Source organism: Pogona vitticeps, chromosome 4 (assembly GCF_051106095.1).
Source record: "Pogona vitticeps strain Pit_001003342236 chromosome 4, PviZW2.1, whole genome shotgun sequence".
Lineage (NCBI taxonomy): Eukaryota > Metazoa > Chordata > Lepidosauria > Squamata > Agamidae > Pogona > Pogona vitticeps.
In genome coordinates, this window is record NC_135786.1 from 215,963,277 (window position 1) to 215,980,274 (window position 16,998).

Sequence of the window (16,998 nt, forward strand, 5' to 3'; positions counted from 1 at the left end):
CCGCATGCATTTCAGTTGGACTTTGGTCTTCGCTCTCAATCTAGAGAGATTAAAGAGCTTTCCGTCTGATCTAGTCCGGAGATAGACACCCTCGGTTGCAGTTCCAAAGGCATGCTTCAGCATGACAGCAAAAAAGATATAGCAAGCCATTAAAAAACCCCTCCTGGCAGCCAGTCACTCAGGGAAAGCTTGCCTGAAGAGAAAGCTCTTTGCCTGCTTGTGGAAGGACAGTAAAGATGGGGCCAGCCTGGCTTCCAGTGGGAGGGAGTTCCAGAGCCTTGGAGCAGCAACAGAGAAAGCCCTCTCCCATGTAATAATGGAATATTAGAGGCCTAGAAAATAGGACCAAAGCATGCAAGTTTTGTGTTAAAAACCAATGTTGTTATTGTCCCTAGATAGTTTTTGTGACATGAAGAGCAACAACATTACTGTCACATTAATGGTAACACAATGAAATCCTAACACTCTACCTTTAAAAAAAGTGCAACATTTAATCAGTGTTACTCATTATTGCATAGCTCCTTATGTAAGATGGCTGTGGGATCTGTTCTATTTTTAAGTTAAAAATAAAGCCCTCTCTTTTGCTCCAGTGACAGCTTTCTTTACCACAGCCGCAGCAATGTGAGAGGCAGCTGCTCACACTTTCCGTAATGCCTAAAATGTTCTTGCAACAGGGGAATGGGGCCCTGTAGGCACTACAGGAAATGTGTGTGGCTGCCTCCCACATTTCATGGGATGTGCAGAAGGAGAGCATCGCTGGAGCAGCATCGCCCTGCCCCAGCATTCCAGCTAAAGAAAGAACAGAAGCACCACCAGCCCAGTCCACTTTACATCAGGAAGATAAATGGAATATAAATGCCAGGTTCTAGCAGGAAACTCTTCGCTTACCAGTATTGAAGTAAGAGTCACCTGCCAATCCAGGTGCTTCCTGGACAGGCGGTGGGGCCTTTCTACCAGACAGCCAACTATTTGAAGCGAACTCTGAGAACTGTAGAGGGAAGCTTCAGAGACACTCAAACGGAGACATGTAAGCGTGACACAATTTGACACCTAAGGTACCATGTGTGGGTGACTTGCATTCTATGGATGTGAATGACAGGCGGAGGCTGCAGTATATGAATAAGCAATGTGCCTGGCAGAGTTTGGAATTGTTACTTTTTGGACTGCATTTTCCAGAGTCCTCTAGCCAAGAGCTGTATTTCAAGCAAGCAACTCTGGTACTGCAAGCATTTTTGCTGCCTCCTACTCCTTAATCCACTACATTTTAATTCAAAGCTTTCCTTTGCCCCTATACTTATTCACCCAGTAGTGTATGCTGAAAAAAACCATGTTGCAGAGTACACTCAATTGTGAATTATTTTTACAGGTGAATTCTTTGACCTCAGAGATAATGTGGTTTCTAGTTCTTTTCCTCTTCCTTCCTGTCCCATGCTGACCTTATAAGAGGTGCTACATCCATCTGACTGTGCTGATCTGTTGTAGGAAGAGCAGGAGGAAGCGATGATGCTGGGGTTTAGCCTCTTGCCACCAATCAGATGATGGCTGGTGCAGAAGAAGGCACTCATCTCATGTTGGTAGGGAATGATGGAAAAGAGGAGGGACCCCATGACATTTAAGACCTGCCCTCAAGTCTGATATGGAATCAGAATACCTACTAGTGATTCTTCTCCACTCCATCCATGACATTATCTTCCATATGCAAGAGCCTTTCCAGAAGGACAACGAGATTGACATGAAAGTGACTTACTGCACATGGATTCCTTTTGTATCAGGGTCACTGTGTGCATTTGCCTGCTTACAGGGGGGATGTGATGGAAATTGAAAAACAAAGCTGCATCAGTGCATGAGAAATATTTGGTAGATATTATCAACTTTTCTGGAAAGATCGAGATTCCTAATTATGTTTCCAGGCTTTACAACTATAAACATTTCCCCTGCAGTAGACCTGACTTTCTTCACACTCTATCAGGTGATTTTACACACATATCAATATACCAACTGCTAACATATCTGAAATATTGTGAAAAGATAGTGAATTGGTAAGATGTCACATTTGACATGCAAGTCTGTGTGTCTGCGCGCACGCACACGCATGCACAGACAGAGCAGTTTGGCAGTACTATATATTTTTAGCTTAGCACTGTTTGTTATTTAAATACCAAGACCATGAACGCTAACAGGAAGTCACATTGTTTACAAGCTGTAACAGTGGTGATCTTTTTTTGTTTTGTTTTGTTTATCACATACTGATCTGTAACCTCCCCAAAATGTTCCATAATATTTGCCTATATATCCTCATACTGAATATTTGCTTCATTCTTCCACTATTTTATAACTGTATCCCAAAAGAGCAGACCGTTGATTGTTGTAACAGTCCTTTTTGGGAGGGATACAAAAGTACTAGGGCACCTTAGAGAGCAAACTGTTGTGGCATGAGCCTGCTTCATCAAATATTTTAGAAGGAGTAAATACCAGACTGTTGCACATTAACACATCAGTTTGGGAGCATTTTGTCATGTTGATATGCAAAACAAAAAAAATGCCCCAGTGGTGTGCATGATAAACTGCTCACATATACACCATCCACTCAAATAAGATGATGTCTTATCTTTGAAGGGCTGGAACTTCCCCTGTGCTCCTCATCCATGACCTGAAAAAAAATGCAATCAGATTTGTTTATGAATTGTGATTCGTAAATTCTGCTCCTGGTTCTTTTTAAGGCTTGCATTATAAACTCAAAGGGACTACTAGCATGAGCAACTGAAATATTATTGAGGAGGAGGCTTATATAAAGGCGATGAGGATATCCGGAAGTGGATGTCAGAATGGTTAATGCATTTGTACTACCTGGAATACTGAACATTTTTCACACTCACATTCTAGTTAAAAAACACTGAAAAATAGATAATGGTTCTTGTAGGTTTTTCGGGCTGTTTGGCCGTGTTCTGGAGGTTTTCCTTCCTAACGTTTTGCTGGTCTCTGTGGCCGGCATCTTCAGAGGACAGGAATCAGAACTTCTTTCTGTGTTCTGGAACACAGAGTTCGGACTCCAGTCCTCTGATGATGCCGGCCACAGAGACTGGCGAAACGTTAGGAAGAAAAACCTCCAGAACATGGCCAAACAGCCCAAAAAACCAACAACAACCATCGGATCCCAGCCGTGAAAGCCTTCAAGAATACAAAAATAGATAATTTGGGCTTGTCATTAAATGATCGCAGGGACACCAGAGGCAAGTAGAAACCACTGTAAGCAGACTAGCTTGTGGCTCAAATTCCAGATTTTCAGTTCATTTTCCAATGTTTCTTTAGAAATAAAATCCAGAAGACATGCTCGATTCAGTGCTGATAGAAATCTCTTTGATTTATCCAGCGCAAACTTTTATGTCAAAAAGCCTTCCTGGTTTATTTTGCCAAAAACTTTGCCCTTTGTATCTCTTTTTCCTCACCAGATCAAAACCTGGTAAATTAAGATGCCTTGAAGTCAGCTGGTGGTGTTCTGTGAGTGTTTTTGCAGAGAGCTCTTAATCTTCTTCCCCTTTCTTATTTGCCCTGAGGCTGAGTCATAAGGAAAAGTGTGAACTGAGCTCTAATTAGCTGTTTGAAATTGTAACCAGATAATGGCTTTGAGAACTACTTCTGTACAAAGCTGACTGGAGGCTGTACAAAACTGCTTGAAGTTGTGCTGTGAATAAAACCAAAAGCATGTACTTACAGAGAGCCTGCATGAGAGATGTTGCAACAGAATGTTGCAGCGTGGATGGTTGCTGTTGAGGATTCAGGCAGTGTTCTCTGTTTCAACTCCTGTTTTTCCCTTTGAATGTCAGCATTCCATAGCAATGCTTATCAAATGCTTGAAGAGTGCTTTGCCCTCTCCAAATGTTTGTCCCACCACATTTTTAATATATATTGGAGTTTGTCTAGGCCTGATCTTGGAGGGATGACAAAGGGAATAATTATATCTCATAGTATCTGAACATAATTTTGACCTTTAAAGGAGATCAAAGTTTGCTTTGATAGGTTGCTGTTTCGCTTTGCCAAGGACAGGCTGTGATTTACAAAAAATACTTCCTTTGATATAATGTTATCCCTATTTGGGAATGCTTTTCTGTATTAATCCATTAGTGTTAGGCACACAGAGGACGGTGCCATTCCACAATCCATGGCTAATTGAAAGATATGCCACAAAATCTATCTGCTCCACATCTGCATAAATATTGATAAATGTTGTCACATTATCAGCATGAAAAGAACTACTCTGTTGATACATGGCGTAGGAAGAGGGAAAGGAGCAAAGGGCTTTTGAAAATATCTATGGGGCTTTTCTGTTGTATCTACAAAATCTCTCCCAAACTAGATATTTTCCCCAATTCAATTTAAGTCATTCTTCAAATAGATTATCCAAAGATTTAATATATGTTACACAAAAAGTCAAAGTTTATCAATATATTCACATCTTGGAAAAGTGACTTTTGAGACTCACAGTGCCCAGAATCCACCAGCTGGTAGAGCCATGCTGGCCAGGGGATTTGGAGTGCTAATCCGAAAAGAAATTTGTCCAAACTCTGATTCTACTGAGCTATTGGGAGTCTTTTCCTTGGTTGCAATATTTTTTTATCTAAGGAAACTAAGGCTGATTGGATAACTTAGTGAGCTGGGTATCTGGTTGTGGAACAGGAGGTCAGAAGACTGGGAGAAGAAGACTGGGGCAAGCTTCAGAGTCTCAGAGCTCACCTGAGAAGAGAAGATTCCATTTTCCTCTACAAGCCTACTATATCAATGTTTTGTGACTTTGTGAAATTTTTGGCTGTGTTCAAATTATGTTTTTCAAAGGATAATGTGGAATCATGGCAAATGTTGGGCTCTTCTCCTTATGAAACCCTCCAAATCGGCAGTGGGCTGATTTCCTCTATTTTAAGGGTCTGAGGAGCCACAGAAATGAACTGCTATCCAGTGCCCTTTTCAAGGTGCAGCTGCTTGGAGCTGTCTTCCACAGCCTCTTGCCTTCTAGATGTGAGGAGTTAAACTTTCTGTCATGCTTAGCCATGTCTTTGCTGGAGAGAAGGTGGAGTACCGCAGGACATGAAGGATGCAAACATTGTCACATTGTATAAGAACAAAGCCGAGGGGGCGACTGCAGTAACTACCATGGCATCTCTCTTCTCAGCATTGTAGGGAAGCTGCTTGCCCATGTTGTGCTGAAGAGACTCCAAGTGCTTGCAGACAGAGTCTATCCAGAACCACAGTGTGGATTTCGAGCTAATAGATCCACCACTGACATGGTATTTTCCCTGACAGTCGCAGGAGAAATGTAGGGAACAACCACAGCCACTCTTTGTGGCCATCATAGATCTCATAAAGGCCTTTGATTTGATTAACAGGGATGGCCTTTTTAAAATACTTCCCAAGATTGGATGTCCACCTCGCCTCCTTAACATCATCAGGTCCTTTCATGAGGTTTTTGATGTCGTTTTTGATGGCGCAACATCAGATCCCTTTGACATCTGAAGCAGAGTGAAACAGGGCTGTGTCCTCGCGCCAACCCTGTTTGGGATCTTTTTTGCTGACATGCTCAAGAAGGCCTTTGGAACTGCAACAGAAGGTGTCTATCTCCGGACTAGATCAGATGGAAAACTCTTTAATCTCTCTAGATTGAGAGCAAAGACCAAAGTCCAGCTGAAATGCATGATGGACGTCCTCTTCACCGATGATGCAGCCATTGTTGTCCACTCTGCTAAAGACTTCCAACAACTCATGAATTATTTTAGCAAGGCCTGCCAAGACTTTAGACTAACAATCAGCCTGAAGAAAACACAAGTCATGGGCCAGGGCATGGACTCACTTCCCTCTATTACTATCTCCACACAAGAATTGGAGGTTGTTCGTGACTTTGTGTACCTTGGCTCAACGATCTCTGACACTCTGTCCCTAGATGTCGAGCTGGATAAACGCATTAGCAAAGCAGCTACCACGTTCTCTAGACTTACTGAGTATGGCTCAATAAGAAGCTGTCGGCATATACCTAGCTCCAGGTCCATAGAGCCTATGTCCTGAGCACACTCCTGTGCTGCAGTGAGTCCTAGACCCTTTGTGCAAGGCAGAAGAGGAAGCTGAACACATTCCATATGCGTTGCCTCCGACACATTTTTGGTATCACCTGGCAGGACAAAGTCCCAAACAGAGTAGTCCTAGAATGAGCCAGAATTTTTAGCATGTATACATTACTGAAACAGCGACATCTACGTTGGCTTGGGCATGTCGTGAGAATGGCTGATGGTCGGATTCCAAAGGATCTCCTGCACTAATTCTCCTGTATGGAGAATTAGTGCAGGGAAATTGCACCAGAGGGAGACCACAGCTGCGATACAAGGATATCTGCAAGCGATCTGAAGGCCTTAGGAATGTACCTCAACAGATGGGAAACCTTGACATCTGAGCGTTCAGCCTGGAGGCAGGCGGTTCATCAGGGCCTCTCCCAATTTGAAGAGACCCTTGTCCAGCAGGCTGAGGCAAAGAGGCAGTCATGAAAGCAGCAAAAGCAGGGAGCTGGACACGGGACAGATAGTATTTGTCCTCAGTATGGAAGGGATTGTCACTCTCGAATTGGCCTTCTCTGCCACACTAGGATTTTTTAGTATTAGTACTGGATTTAATTGATATATTTAATTTGTGTATGTTTGTAAACCAAATTTCATATAAATTTACTAAAAGACACTTCAGTACTTCATTTTTTAAGTAGCATATTTTGTTGTATATATTAATATGTACATTATTTTAAATTTATCATGCAATTTGTGTCAAGATGGCATACAGACAATAATTCTAAAACACAGTGAAGTAGATCATATGAATCAAAGAAAGCAAACAATAAAATAGGTCCATCAAAGACTTGAGTGGGAAAATTGCAGGAATAGGGGCTTTTATTGGTTCTGATCAGCCTTGAACTCAGTTATTTTATCATTTCAATATATTTTAAGTTAAATCTTAAATGGTTGTTGTGGGTTTTTTGGGCTCTTTGGCCATGTTCTGAAGGTTGTTCTTCCTAACGTTTCGCCAGTCTCTGTGGCCGGCATCTTCAGAGGACAGCACTCTGTGCTCTGGTACAGAGTTCTGTCTGTACCAGTGCTTTAAATCTGAAAGTTAAGTTAGAAGCAAAATACTTGATCTGCCTTGAACTATTGTCATTCATCGCCTTTGTAAGGCATGACAGATATATAAGTTAAAGTTTGTTCATATTGTTAAATAACTTGCAGACATCTTGCAAGCTGCCTTGATTTTAGCAGTTCAGTTTCTTCAAGAATATTCTAATAAACAATAGGCTTCTTCAAAAAAATTTTTTTTAAAAAAAAAACTCCTTTGTTTGTACAAATGTAGGTGAGACATATACAGTAACAAGGAAACCACATGACTCGTACAGTAGATTTTAAGCATGGGAAGAATTTCAGTCAGTCTTAATGTTATTATGGCATAATGTAAATATCATTGAACTCTGCAAAGAACATTCCTGAGCAGAAAAGTACAGGAATTTGCTGAAAGTTAGCCTGTTAACCTTAGTAGTGCTCAGAAGGACAAGTCATTTTGAATACCTCTAGCATTACCTACACCATTTAATGGGAAATGAATGGTATGGAGTTCATTTTTTACAATATAAATCTTCTTCCTTCCTTTTTAATTTTTAAATTTAGATTTCTGAGAAGTATGGCCTTCCGGCTGAAAAGATCACAAAGCTTTACAAGAAGAGCAAAAAGGGGTAAGTCAAACAGAAACTCACCTTGTGGGTCAATTTGTTCCCTTGTTTCTTTCTTTCTTGCAAAAGTGTTTTGAGACCCCGGCCGAGGTGGTTTCTGTCTGCTAACTAGGTGACGTGTGGTCGTGCTATATAAGAAGAAATCTGGATTCTGAGCAGCTGCCACTTCGCAGAGGCTTGTTACAGGAAAGGTTAAATTGTTAGTTTCTCAGCACCGTTTACAACTCTAGAGTCCATGAGAGACTTCCCACAATTAGTTTATAGCCTGAGAGCAGCTATTGTGTGACTGCACAGAGGTCATGAGATATTGATAGGGACCACATGGAAGGTACCCCTGTTTCATCCTTTCCATCTGCCAGCAGGGTCCCTGGGACTCCACTATTGGCTTCAGAATTTATAACGCTCAGGACAGGGTTAGTGCTCAGAAGGTTTAAGAGTGATTTCCTCCTGTTACTCTTTACAGGGTTTGAAAACTAACTTGTAGCAGTACTCGGGTTCTAAAGTACAAAAATATATTTTTGCATTGATAATGGCATAAAACTACTCAGAATGCCTCTAGAAAAAGGTGACTTTAAAAAGTAACTGGAAAATATAATTAAAAACTGTGTTGTGTCGCTTTCCCACTTACTATGTTGCTCATCAAATGTAGCTTTGCTACACTTTCGTTCTTGCAGAAAGGTAACTCATTACAGCTATCAACCTCCTTATTACTTGCAGGCTTGTGGGTGGAACAGCAGCACTGTAGTAGCTCTCACGGTATCAGGGCGATTTGTAACAGTTTCATTACTAATTAGATAAAGGAATACAGTAGTTAATATTTTACTCATACATTACTTGTATTTTTTATTTTAATTTTTTATATATATGTTATTTTTTTCCTTCGGATTTTGCCTGATATGCTTGCACAGACTAACACGGCTACTAAATTTACTTATAACTGTGATTAATTTAAGCAGCCGCAGAAAAGGTTAGAACATCTAATCTCATAATAAGAGACGAGGAGCAGAAGAGTAAGATAATAGATCGGGGACAATAGATCTTGTTCTCCTTCCTCCAACGGTCCATCTGCCATAGCTATAATTGGCTGCCTAATATGGTGTGGGCAGCCACCATTGCTTGACCTGATGTCAAAAACCTTGTGCAAGTGATCAGTGAAATCTCTGCAAGAATAACCAATCTTTTCCCTAGCTGGCTGCTAAGTAAAGAGAAGTGTGTAGAGAGCTGGGGTCAAGGAAATAAGTGAAGAGGCAGAGTATGGAAAAAGAAGAAGGAAGGAAGAAGAGAGGGTTGGTTTGCCTATTTTTGGCTCTCTAGCCAAAATCATCCATTGTTATTTTCAGACTTGACCATCATCAACATGGGTTACCTGAAGTGGAGGATATTGCCCATCCCTGATTCAACACATGGCTTCCTCTTTTTGGCACCTCCTTGCTTGCACACCCTATATAATCTCAACAGGTCTTCCTCCGATCATTAGTCAAGTGAGCTCAGTACCATCTGTCTACTCACTTGGCAGTAAATTTGGGCTGCTGGCTTTTCTTACCTCTGCTGCTACTTTAGATGCTTTAAGTAAAAGAGGCCACTGATTGTATCAGAGACACTCTGCATAGTAAGCTTGAGTTCAGCCTTTCTTCTAACAGCACCCATACTTAGTCTGGTTTGTTTTGTGCAACTGTCTGCTGAAATGTTTCTATCTATCTATAGATACCTGCTCAACACCTATCAGGTTGTGTCTGAGAAGCTGTTTTGTGGGGAAAGTGTGCTCTGTCTCAGTATATACGTATATGATTATTGAAACTTGCAGTTTTGGACAGTGGATTTAAGAACCGGGGAGACAAAAATCTTCCTGAGACCATTTCCATATAGGATGAGGGTCAGGGTGCAATGCCTTTGGGGACCACAGAAGAAGAGGCAAAGGCAATAAGAAGACAACCTTTCAAAATAAAATCTGACACGGCATGTCCTTCAGCAGGGTGGGGAACCTGTGGCATTCCAGGCATGGTAAAAGTCCCATTTTTGTTAGCCTCAGAAATCATGACCGTTGGTAAGGAAAGATGGGGTTTGGAGTCCAACAACATCTGAAAAGTCAGATGTTCACTGACGGTACTACTCTGTGTGATAAGAGTGCAGAGATAATGTCTCTTTCTGTATGTGTTCTGTATATTTATATCATTATAATTCACTGAAATGCACAAAGGAACATCCCAGTCTTTTGAGAGGTTTGTATTAACTCAAGCTACCTTGTAAGCATAGATCACAGTGAGTTCACAGTGGTCATTCACAGTGCAAGCCTGTCCATATTTACTGGGAAGAAAACAAACATCACTATGTTCTGTGGGGCTTACAGATTACATCTGAAGCTGCAACTCCAGGAAACGATGAACTGCATTTTGGGTCATTCACTTAAACAACAGAGACGTGTAGCACCATGACCATTAATAAGTGTGAACTATCCTATCTTACTTCTTCAGAGGCATAGAGTGTAGCCTCAGATGCTTGACTGATAGCTTCTTTTCCAATTGCAGGATCCTGGTCAATATGGATGATAACATCATTGAACATTACTCAAATGAGGACACTTTCATCCTGAACATGGAAAGCATGGTGGAAGGCTTCAAGGTCACATTGACAGAGATTTAGCTTAGATCAGAGGGCAGCCTTGTGATGTCATAGCATTTTTGCCTCCTCTTAAAAAGGAACAATTCTTTTGAAGCCCCCAATGACTCACTGATACTGAGAAGAGTGGCTGTTACAGAGGTCCATTGATGCACCTCCCCTCCACTTTTTAACGTGATCAATGTGTTCATGACAAACTACATATCATTACAACAGTCCTTATTTATTGTTCTTCATTTTGCAATATGTAAATAATCATGACTTTATAATCTCACTCCACTGCAAAGAAGAAACAGCAACATTTTAAAAGTTAATATGGAAGATAGTAAATCTGAAGGATTGTGTCAGTTCACTTAGGACTTTCTAATGAAATTTCACCCTTCAAAATGACCTGCAAGAAGATCTAATATTCAACTTTCTTCAGAGCTAACACAGAGATGGCAATCAAAATTCCTGAACAAATTTCCCACCGCTTGCTGAGGAACGTATGGCTTTACCACATATCTCCAAGTTCTTTCCAATGCAGGTCTAATGAGGACTGTAAGTAAGACAATTGGGTAGTGTGTAATTTGTAAGTAAAGCAGCATCTGCTTTAGCCTTTGTACATAGTGTTCTCATATATATATACATATATCAACTGACCATTGTGAAGAGAGCTTGATGTTTCCATTCCTTTGTATCTTGTGGCATGACCAGTATCCTTGATAGAACATTAAAACATATTTTAATAGCTGACATGTATTCTACATGTATTCCACACGCTAGGGAGACCTGGGAGTATTTGCAGCATTGTATACTCTGCCGTATCAGGTCTTTGTGCAGTGTGGCTCTTGTCCTCCAGTTCCTGTATTATTTGTTATTTATTTCAATCCTTGCATTACCACCCACCCACCCTTTTCCACCTTTCACATTGATGCATTCTTTTTTCTTTATTCATTCTCTCTTCATTTTTATTATGCATTGGCTGAAATCTTATGGAAAAGGCATAACTTTTAGATTCAACTTGTGATAAGTGAAGAAATCTCTGTAGGCATTATCTGTCGCATGCCAGGGCACACAGTTCAGGTAATATCTGCATAGATTTCTTAATTTACAGCAATATGCTGCTAAGAGTTACACCATCCACTTAACTGCACAGCTGCCATTGTAATGCTAGGCAGAAATGAGGCAGATCCATCTTCCTTATGCTTGCTGCCAGTTCTAGCTTTAACCCTGTATTCAATTTACTTTGGAGCTTTGGGCAAACTGGATTGAGCCATATGATCTTTTTATTTCTAGCCATTCATGGAACTGCAGAGTTCCTGAAGTATAGCATTGGAAAGAATGTTAGGAGTTATTTAATCCAGAACTTGGAGAGGCTTACATTTTTTTGGGACTAAAATGTAATGTTTCCAGCTTTTGTTCCAGTAATTCCAGTAATGTTCCAGAGCCCCCACATCTACAACACAGAATGTAATCCCAGTATCTCAAACCTGGCCATACCCCCCCCTTGCTTTAATATTACAGTGGGGTCTCTACTTAAGAACTTAATCCGTATTGGAAGGTGGTTCTCAAGTTGAAAAGTTCTTATGTTGAATCTGCATTTCCCATAGGAATGCATTGAAAACCATTTAATCCGTATCTGCTCTTTTCCGTCCATAGAAACTACAGTGGAACCGCTACTTAAGAACTTAATCCGTTTTGGAATGGTGTTCTTAAGTGGAAACGTTCTTAAGTTGAAGCAAAATTTCCCATAGGAATGGACTGAAAACCAGTTAATCCGTTCTGGCTGGGGTTTTTTTTTTTTTTTTTGGTTGTTGTTGTTGTTGTTATGTAGAGGTGCATTCGTACATTGAAGCATTAGTTCCCATAGGAACTAATGCAAAGCTGGTTAATACATACTCTACCACTAGGGGGAGAATTTTTTTTAACCTAAGATGACCTTAAAAAAAAGAGCAGGAAAGGTTTTTTTCCTGTTCTTATCTTGGATTTCTGTTCTCAAGTAGAAGCAAAATTTAGCAAATGGAGCTGTTCTTAAGTTGGATTGTTCTTAAGTAGAGACGTTCTTAAGTAGAGACTCCACTGTATCAGAGAAGCAGAACTCGGCATCTTCCAAGGCCGTCCTTTCCAGTGTGGAACAGCTTTTACCCTTAAGATTTTTACCCCAAGATTTAGCTGAAATCTGCTTCCCTGGAGTTTCCATTCATTGGTTCTAGTTCTAATTCTGTCTTCTAGATCAATGCAGGACAAGATTGCTCAATCCTTTCCATCTTCTTCAGACTGGAATCGTGTTTTCCTAACTGGATGATTGGAACTGGGCCACTCTGAGTCAACAAACACTGAACAGGACCAACTGAGGAAAGCGCTCATAGTTTCCATTTTCTTTGTAATGAAATCTCTCAGTCTCAGTCACACAATGTGTGAAATTTAGAGATATTTTCACCCCTGCAGTTTGGGATGTAAGTGCACTGTATGAGCAGTGCTGCTGATAAAGGAATGGCCACCATCGATGTGACAAGACTTGCATAAGGGGCACCTTTTTATTTCAGTAGAACTGATCTAAGGAAACAAGGTTGGCAAGGGACTTTCTGAGGCAGAAAAAGGAAGCACCTTTTGGCCCAGCCCCTGCTGGTGTATCTTGGCCTCCTCCTCAGAACCTTGTGTCGTCCATTCCACCTTAATCTCCTTCAGCCACTTCTGTCCCTGAATCTACCCAGCTCATCCAAATAACTGAGTTACCAGTTGTAATTTTCTGTCAGTTGTGGCACTAACGGAAGAAATGTCTCAGGTGAATGGCACCTCTGTGTACTTACTTTATTTACTAAAACTTCCTAATATCCCTTAATGGGTGACACACTAGAGTGTAAATGTAAAAATGTACATTCACTTTTTTGACATGGGTCTGAAATGTATATACAAATCTCAGCTCTAGATTTTTGTTTTTGTATGATATTATTCAGCCTGTCTTTTTCAATATCTACGAGTTTTTCTTAGCACTTCCTTTGATAGAAGCTGATGGAGAAGCTCACTGATAGAGCATCCTCTTAAAACACTGGAAATGCTTGATAAGAGTGGCAAAAACTCTCTTCTGAAATTTTGGAGAGCCCTTCCCTGCTTGAGCATGGTAGGCCAGCCATGTTGGATTGTGTCATCCATAATTCCTAGCTAGGGATGATGTGATTTGTAGTTCAATATGATCAGAGGTTTGCTTGACTGGAGAAAGCCTGTTTGTAAGCAGTACTGAATGAGACAGCTCAGTGGACTGACTTTATATAGGGCAGCTTTTCACACAACATGATAAAATACAAGTTCTTGTCTGTACTTAACCAGAATCAGAGCTCACTTTTCTGGGACACAAGTCCCAAATAGGCCCCAGGTAGCTGGCAAACTGTAATTCAGAATTTAGCCTTTTTTGCATGCTCCAAGTCCACAACAGCTTTTCTTTTCTTGCATATATTCCATTGTCTGTTTGTGGCATTGTTCAGTGAACTAAGAGTAAGAAATCAGCAATGCCTTTTATGTTTTGAACTCCCTTAAGACCTGGAAATGTGAAGTATGAATATGAAATGAGACTCACAAATTATTTCTTCTGAGCTTTGAGAAGCTGAACCTAGAATGGATCAAAAATGACACAAGGGGAGGGGGTGCTTTTCTTACAGAAATATGCATAGATTAGATTAAGTTCAAAAAGCACCTCTTAGATGAAGCCAAATCAAAACCCAGAAGTATAAGATTTCTAGCTTGAACAAGACAACCATGATGCTACATGGAGGAATGTTTTTTAAGGGTTTGCAGTATGTAAATCAATTTGACCTACATTTCCAGAGTGTTTGTTGATGCTTATGTTGTTCTTGCATTTTTTTTTTCCTTTTGCGTTCTGAGAAGTTTGAAGAATGACAGGAGAAATTACAAACTCTGAAATATAAGATGTGTGTGAAATGAATGTAAGAATATCTCCAATCATAGTCTTAAGGACAATTTATTTAGGTCAAAACCTTACATTTTTTTCAGCTATGTTCAGTCAACAGCAGTTCATTAAAAAGAGGGAAAGAATGAGTCTAAAGAGTTGCCCATCATCTGCAGTGTATGCTTCACACTACAGGAAATAAACAGACTCTTAATTTGTGTATACTTGCATAAGCATGACTGTCCCTTGTTGTCATGTGAAAAACTTTGAGGGGTGATGCATCTAAATCAAAACCGTGTTCTGAGTTGCTTGAGAATTTGAGACCACAAAGCCCTTCCGTGGCAGCTGGGTCTTATGAGGTTAGATGAAGCTTTCTTTTTGGCTCATCTTAGAATGGCTTGCCAGCTGCTGGTGGTTAAAGGCACAGGAGCCTGCATTGAAAAAGGAGTTGGTAAACACAGTGTTGATAGTGTTGAAACACAGGAGTGAAAAATAGTAAAAAACCAGTTCTGTGGTACATATTACCGTAGCCACTTGCTCATCACCGGAAAAAAGGAAATGATGCCAAGAGAGGAACCCAGTAAAATTTGATTATACTACTGTATAGGTATAGGTGCATGTTTCAATGTAATTACTGCAATTGAAATAAGAACACAACACGTCTCACCATCATGGGTAAGACTGTGAGTGTGTGCCTTTATGCCTCTTCAGTCTGCTCCTTGTTGAAGTGGACTCGTTGTTGAAGTCCTGGGTTTCCTCTTTATGTTTGTTCGTCTTTAAACTGGACAACTTTTCAGAGAGAGGATACATATTTCCAAGGCCATGGTAGGTAGTCTGCTAGAGTAATGAGAACACCGCCCTCTCAGTCCCAGGATATTCCTCGTCAACCCTCTCCTGCTACCTCCTTACCAGGGCAGATAGGGTTCCCTGATGCTCCCCTCCTACAGAATTTCCAACTTCACAAGTTATGTTAAAGTAAAGGAAGGGGGTAAGCAGGAGCAGACACCCCTACCCAGAAAGCGTAGCCCTGACAGTGACAAACTCGGTTGTCGAGAAATCTTCCTGCTAATAATGGCCCTTGTTATTATTGACTTCTGAGATAAATGTCTTTATTGCCAAGACTCTTCATAAATCCTGAAGCTGGCTGGTGCATTCTTCAGTCATGGAGAGAATGGATAGGGAAATAGTGTAGTATTTATAGCTTTGGTATTGAGGTTTAAAGCATGTTGATGTGTTCTGGCTCATAACTAGAAACATGTCTCTCTTTTTGGAGACAGGTTGGAAACAAAGGGACACTTCTAAAAAATTTAGAAATTGAGGCCAATATCTTGTTTGTTTATTCCACATGCCCAATAGCAAGTCAGTTCTGGACCAACCAGGCACTTTTCCTGACCTCTGCTTGGTGCCATGGCAATTGTGTAGGAGTTCTGTCCGTGAAGCCGAAGAGGACTCTGGCCTGAACTTTGTGCCATATCCACCACTTGCACAGTATCACAAATGGCCCAGAAGGAAGTATTTTCCAAACACCAGGCAGGACAGGCTGTCGTTGTATATAGAAATGCCATATATCCATCCACAGCATCTCCATGCTGTGATACAAATGGCAATTTTTCCTTGCTGTAACAATTGCTAAGGCTGCTAAGTTCTGATCCAGTTACCTTCCCATACATGGAACTGTCTACCCTAATATTTTTTTAATCATTTACTGTTTTAAACCTTTATAGGCATGGAAGACCAATCTCTTCTGAGGTTAGCCATCATTTTCTGGCATTCGTTGTTGCTGAAGAATGACTATTATTAAACAGAAATTGCTTTGGTATGCAGATACAGTACATGTGTTGTATGAATTAAGCCATTTCTCCCCTTTGTTTTCTACCTTTCTGATCTCATGGACCTGTTGATTAGAAAGCTGCAGAGTAGCACTAGTGCTCAGATTCAGTTTTCTTCATAATGAGGAAGTCGAAAAGTTGCTGCTGTAGATTCAGATGCTGCAGAGAGATGGAAGCCTGGATATTTGTTGAAGATTTCAAAATGTTCAGCATGTAAAATATTTGTTGCTCATGGAATTTTTACCCTTTCCTCCCTCCATCCCCAATATCTCTCTGGAAAGATGGTGACATGATATTAACAGACGTGTATGTGCCAAAATAAAATAAAATCATGTGCAGTTGTCATCTCTTGAAAACAAGGAAGTTGCATGTATAAAATATGTGATTTAATCTAAGAAAATAGTTCGTGTAACTTAATAGTTTTGTAAAAGGGGGAGGGGACTCTATAGACATATGTATAAGTAATGCAAGTTTATTTTATTTTTTGTACATTTTTAAGGAGCACAGAAATAAATATTCCTAAGATACAGCCATCTTTTGTCATTCTTTTCCCCGCACTGATGTCCTGGAGATAGTTTGATTCTGGGCTGAATCATTTGAAACTTTACTCACACGTATTCAAGCAGGCTTACACTGTAACTCGCATCTCCCTCCTTGAATTTGCCACATTGTCTTTCATTTGTAACTGTAGAAAGATGACATTTTGGACCATAGCTTCTCCAAATTATTCAACTCTGAGCCATGGCACATTTGGAAACCATAGTGAAGACATGCTGCAGTGTTCCTCTGCTCAGTGACATGTAAAGTTAATCAGCTGTCAGGTTCCAGCACTCTTGTGAATGCATACATGTGCCTTCTTGAGATATAGGCATCCCCTTGTTGCTTATTTTTAATTTTGTTAAAATGAATATTAACATATGACT

General features: G+C 40.4%; 1 protein-coding gene across 4 annotated transcripts in view; it reads left to right on the forward strand.

Annotated features, from left to right (window-relative positions):
* GRHL2 (grainyhead like transcription factor 2) overlaps positions 1-16,604 on the forward strand; it is a 91,946-nt gene extending 75,342 nt beyond the window's left edge. For 3 of the 4 annotated variants that reach the window (XM_072999198.2, XM_020783400.3, XM_020783401.3), the window contains exons 15-16: positions 7,683-7,747; positions 10,270-16,604. In XM_072999198.2, the coding sequence (XP_072855299.1) occupies positions 7,683-7,747; positions 10,270-10,384 (180 nt within the window). In that variant the 3' untranslated portion in view covers positions 10,385-16,604. The remainder of the gene's footprint in view (positions 1-7,682; positions 7,748-10,269) is intronic. The other variant, XR_012086965.2, reaches the window with a different exon arrangement.
* Positions 16,605-16,998: the final 394 nt, after the last annotated feature.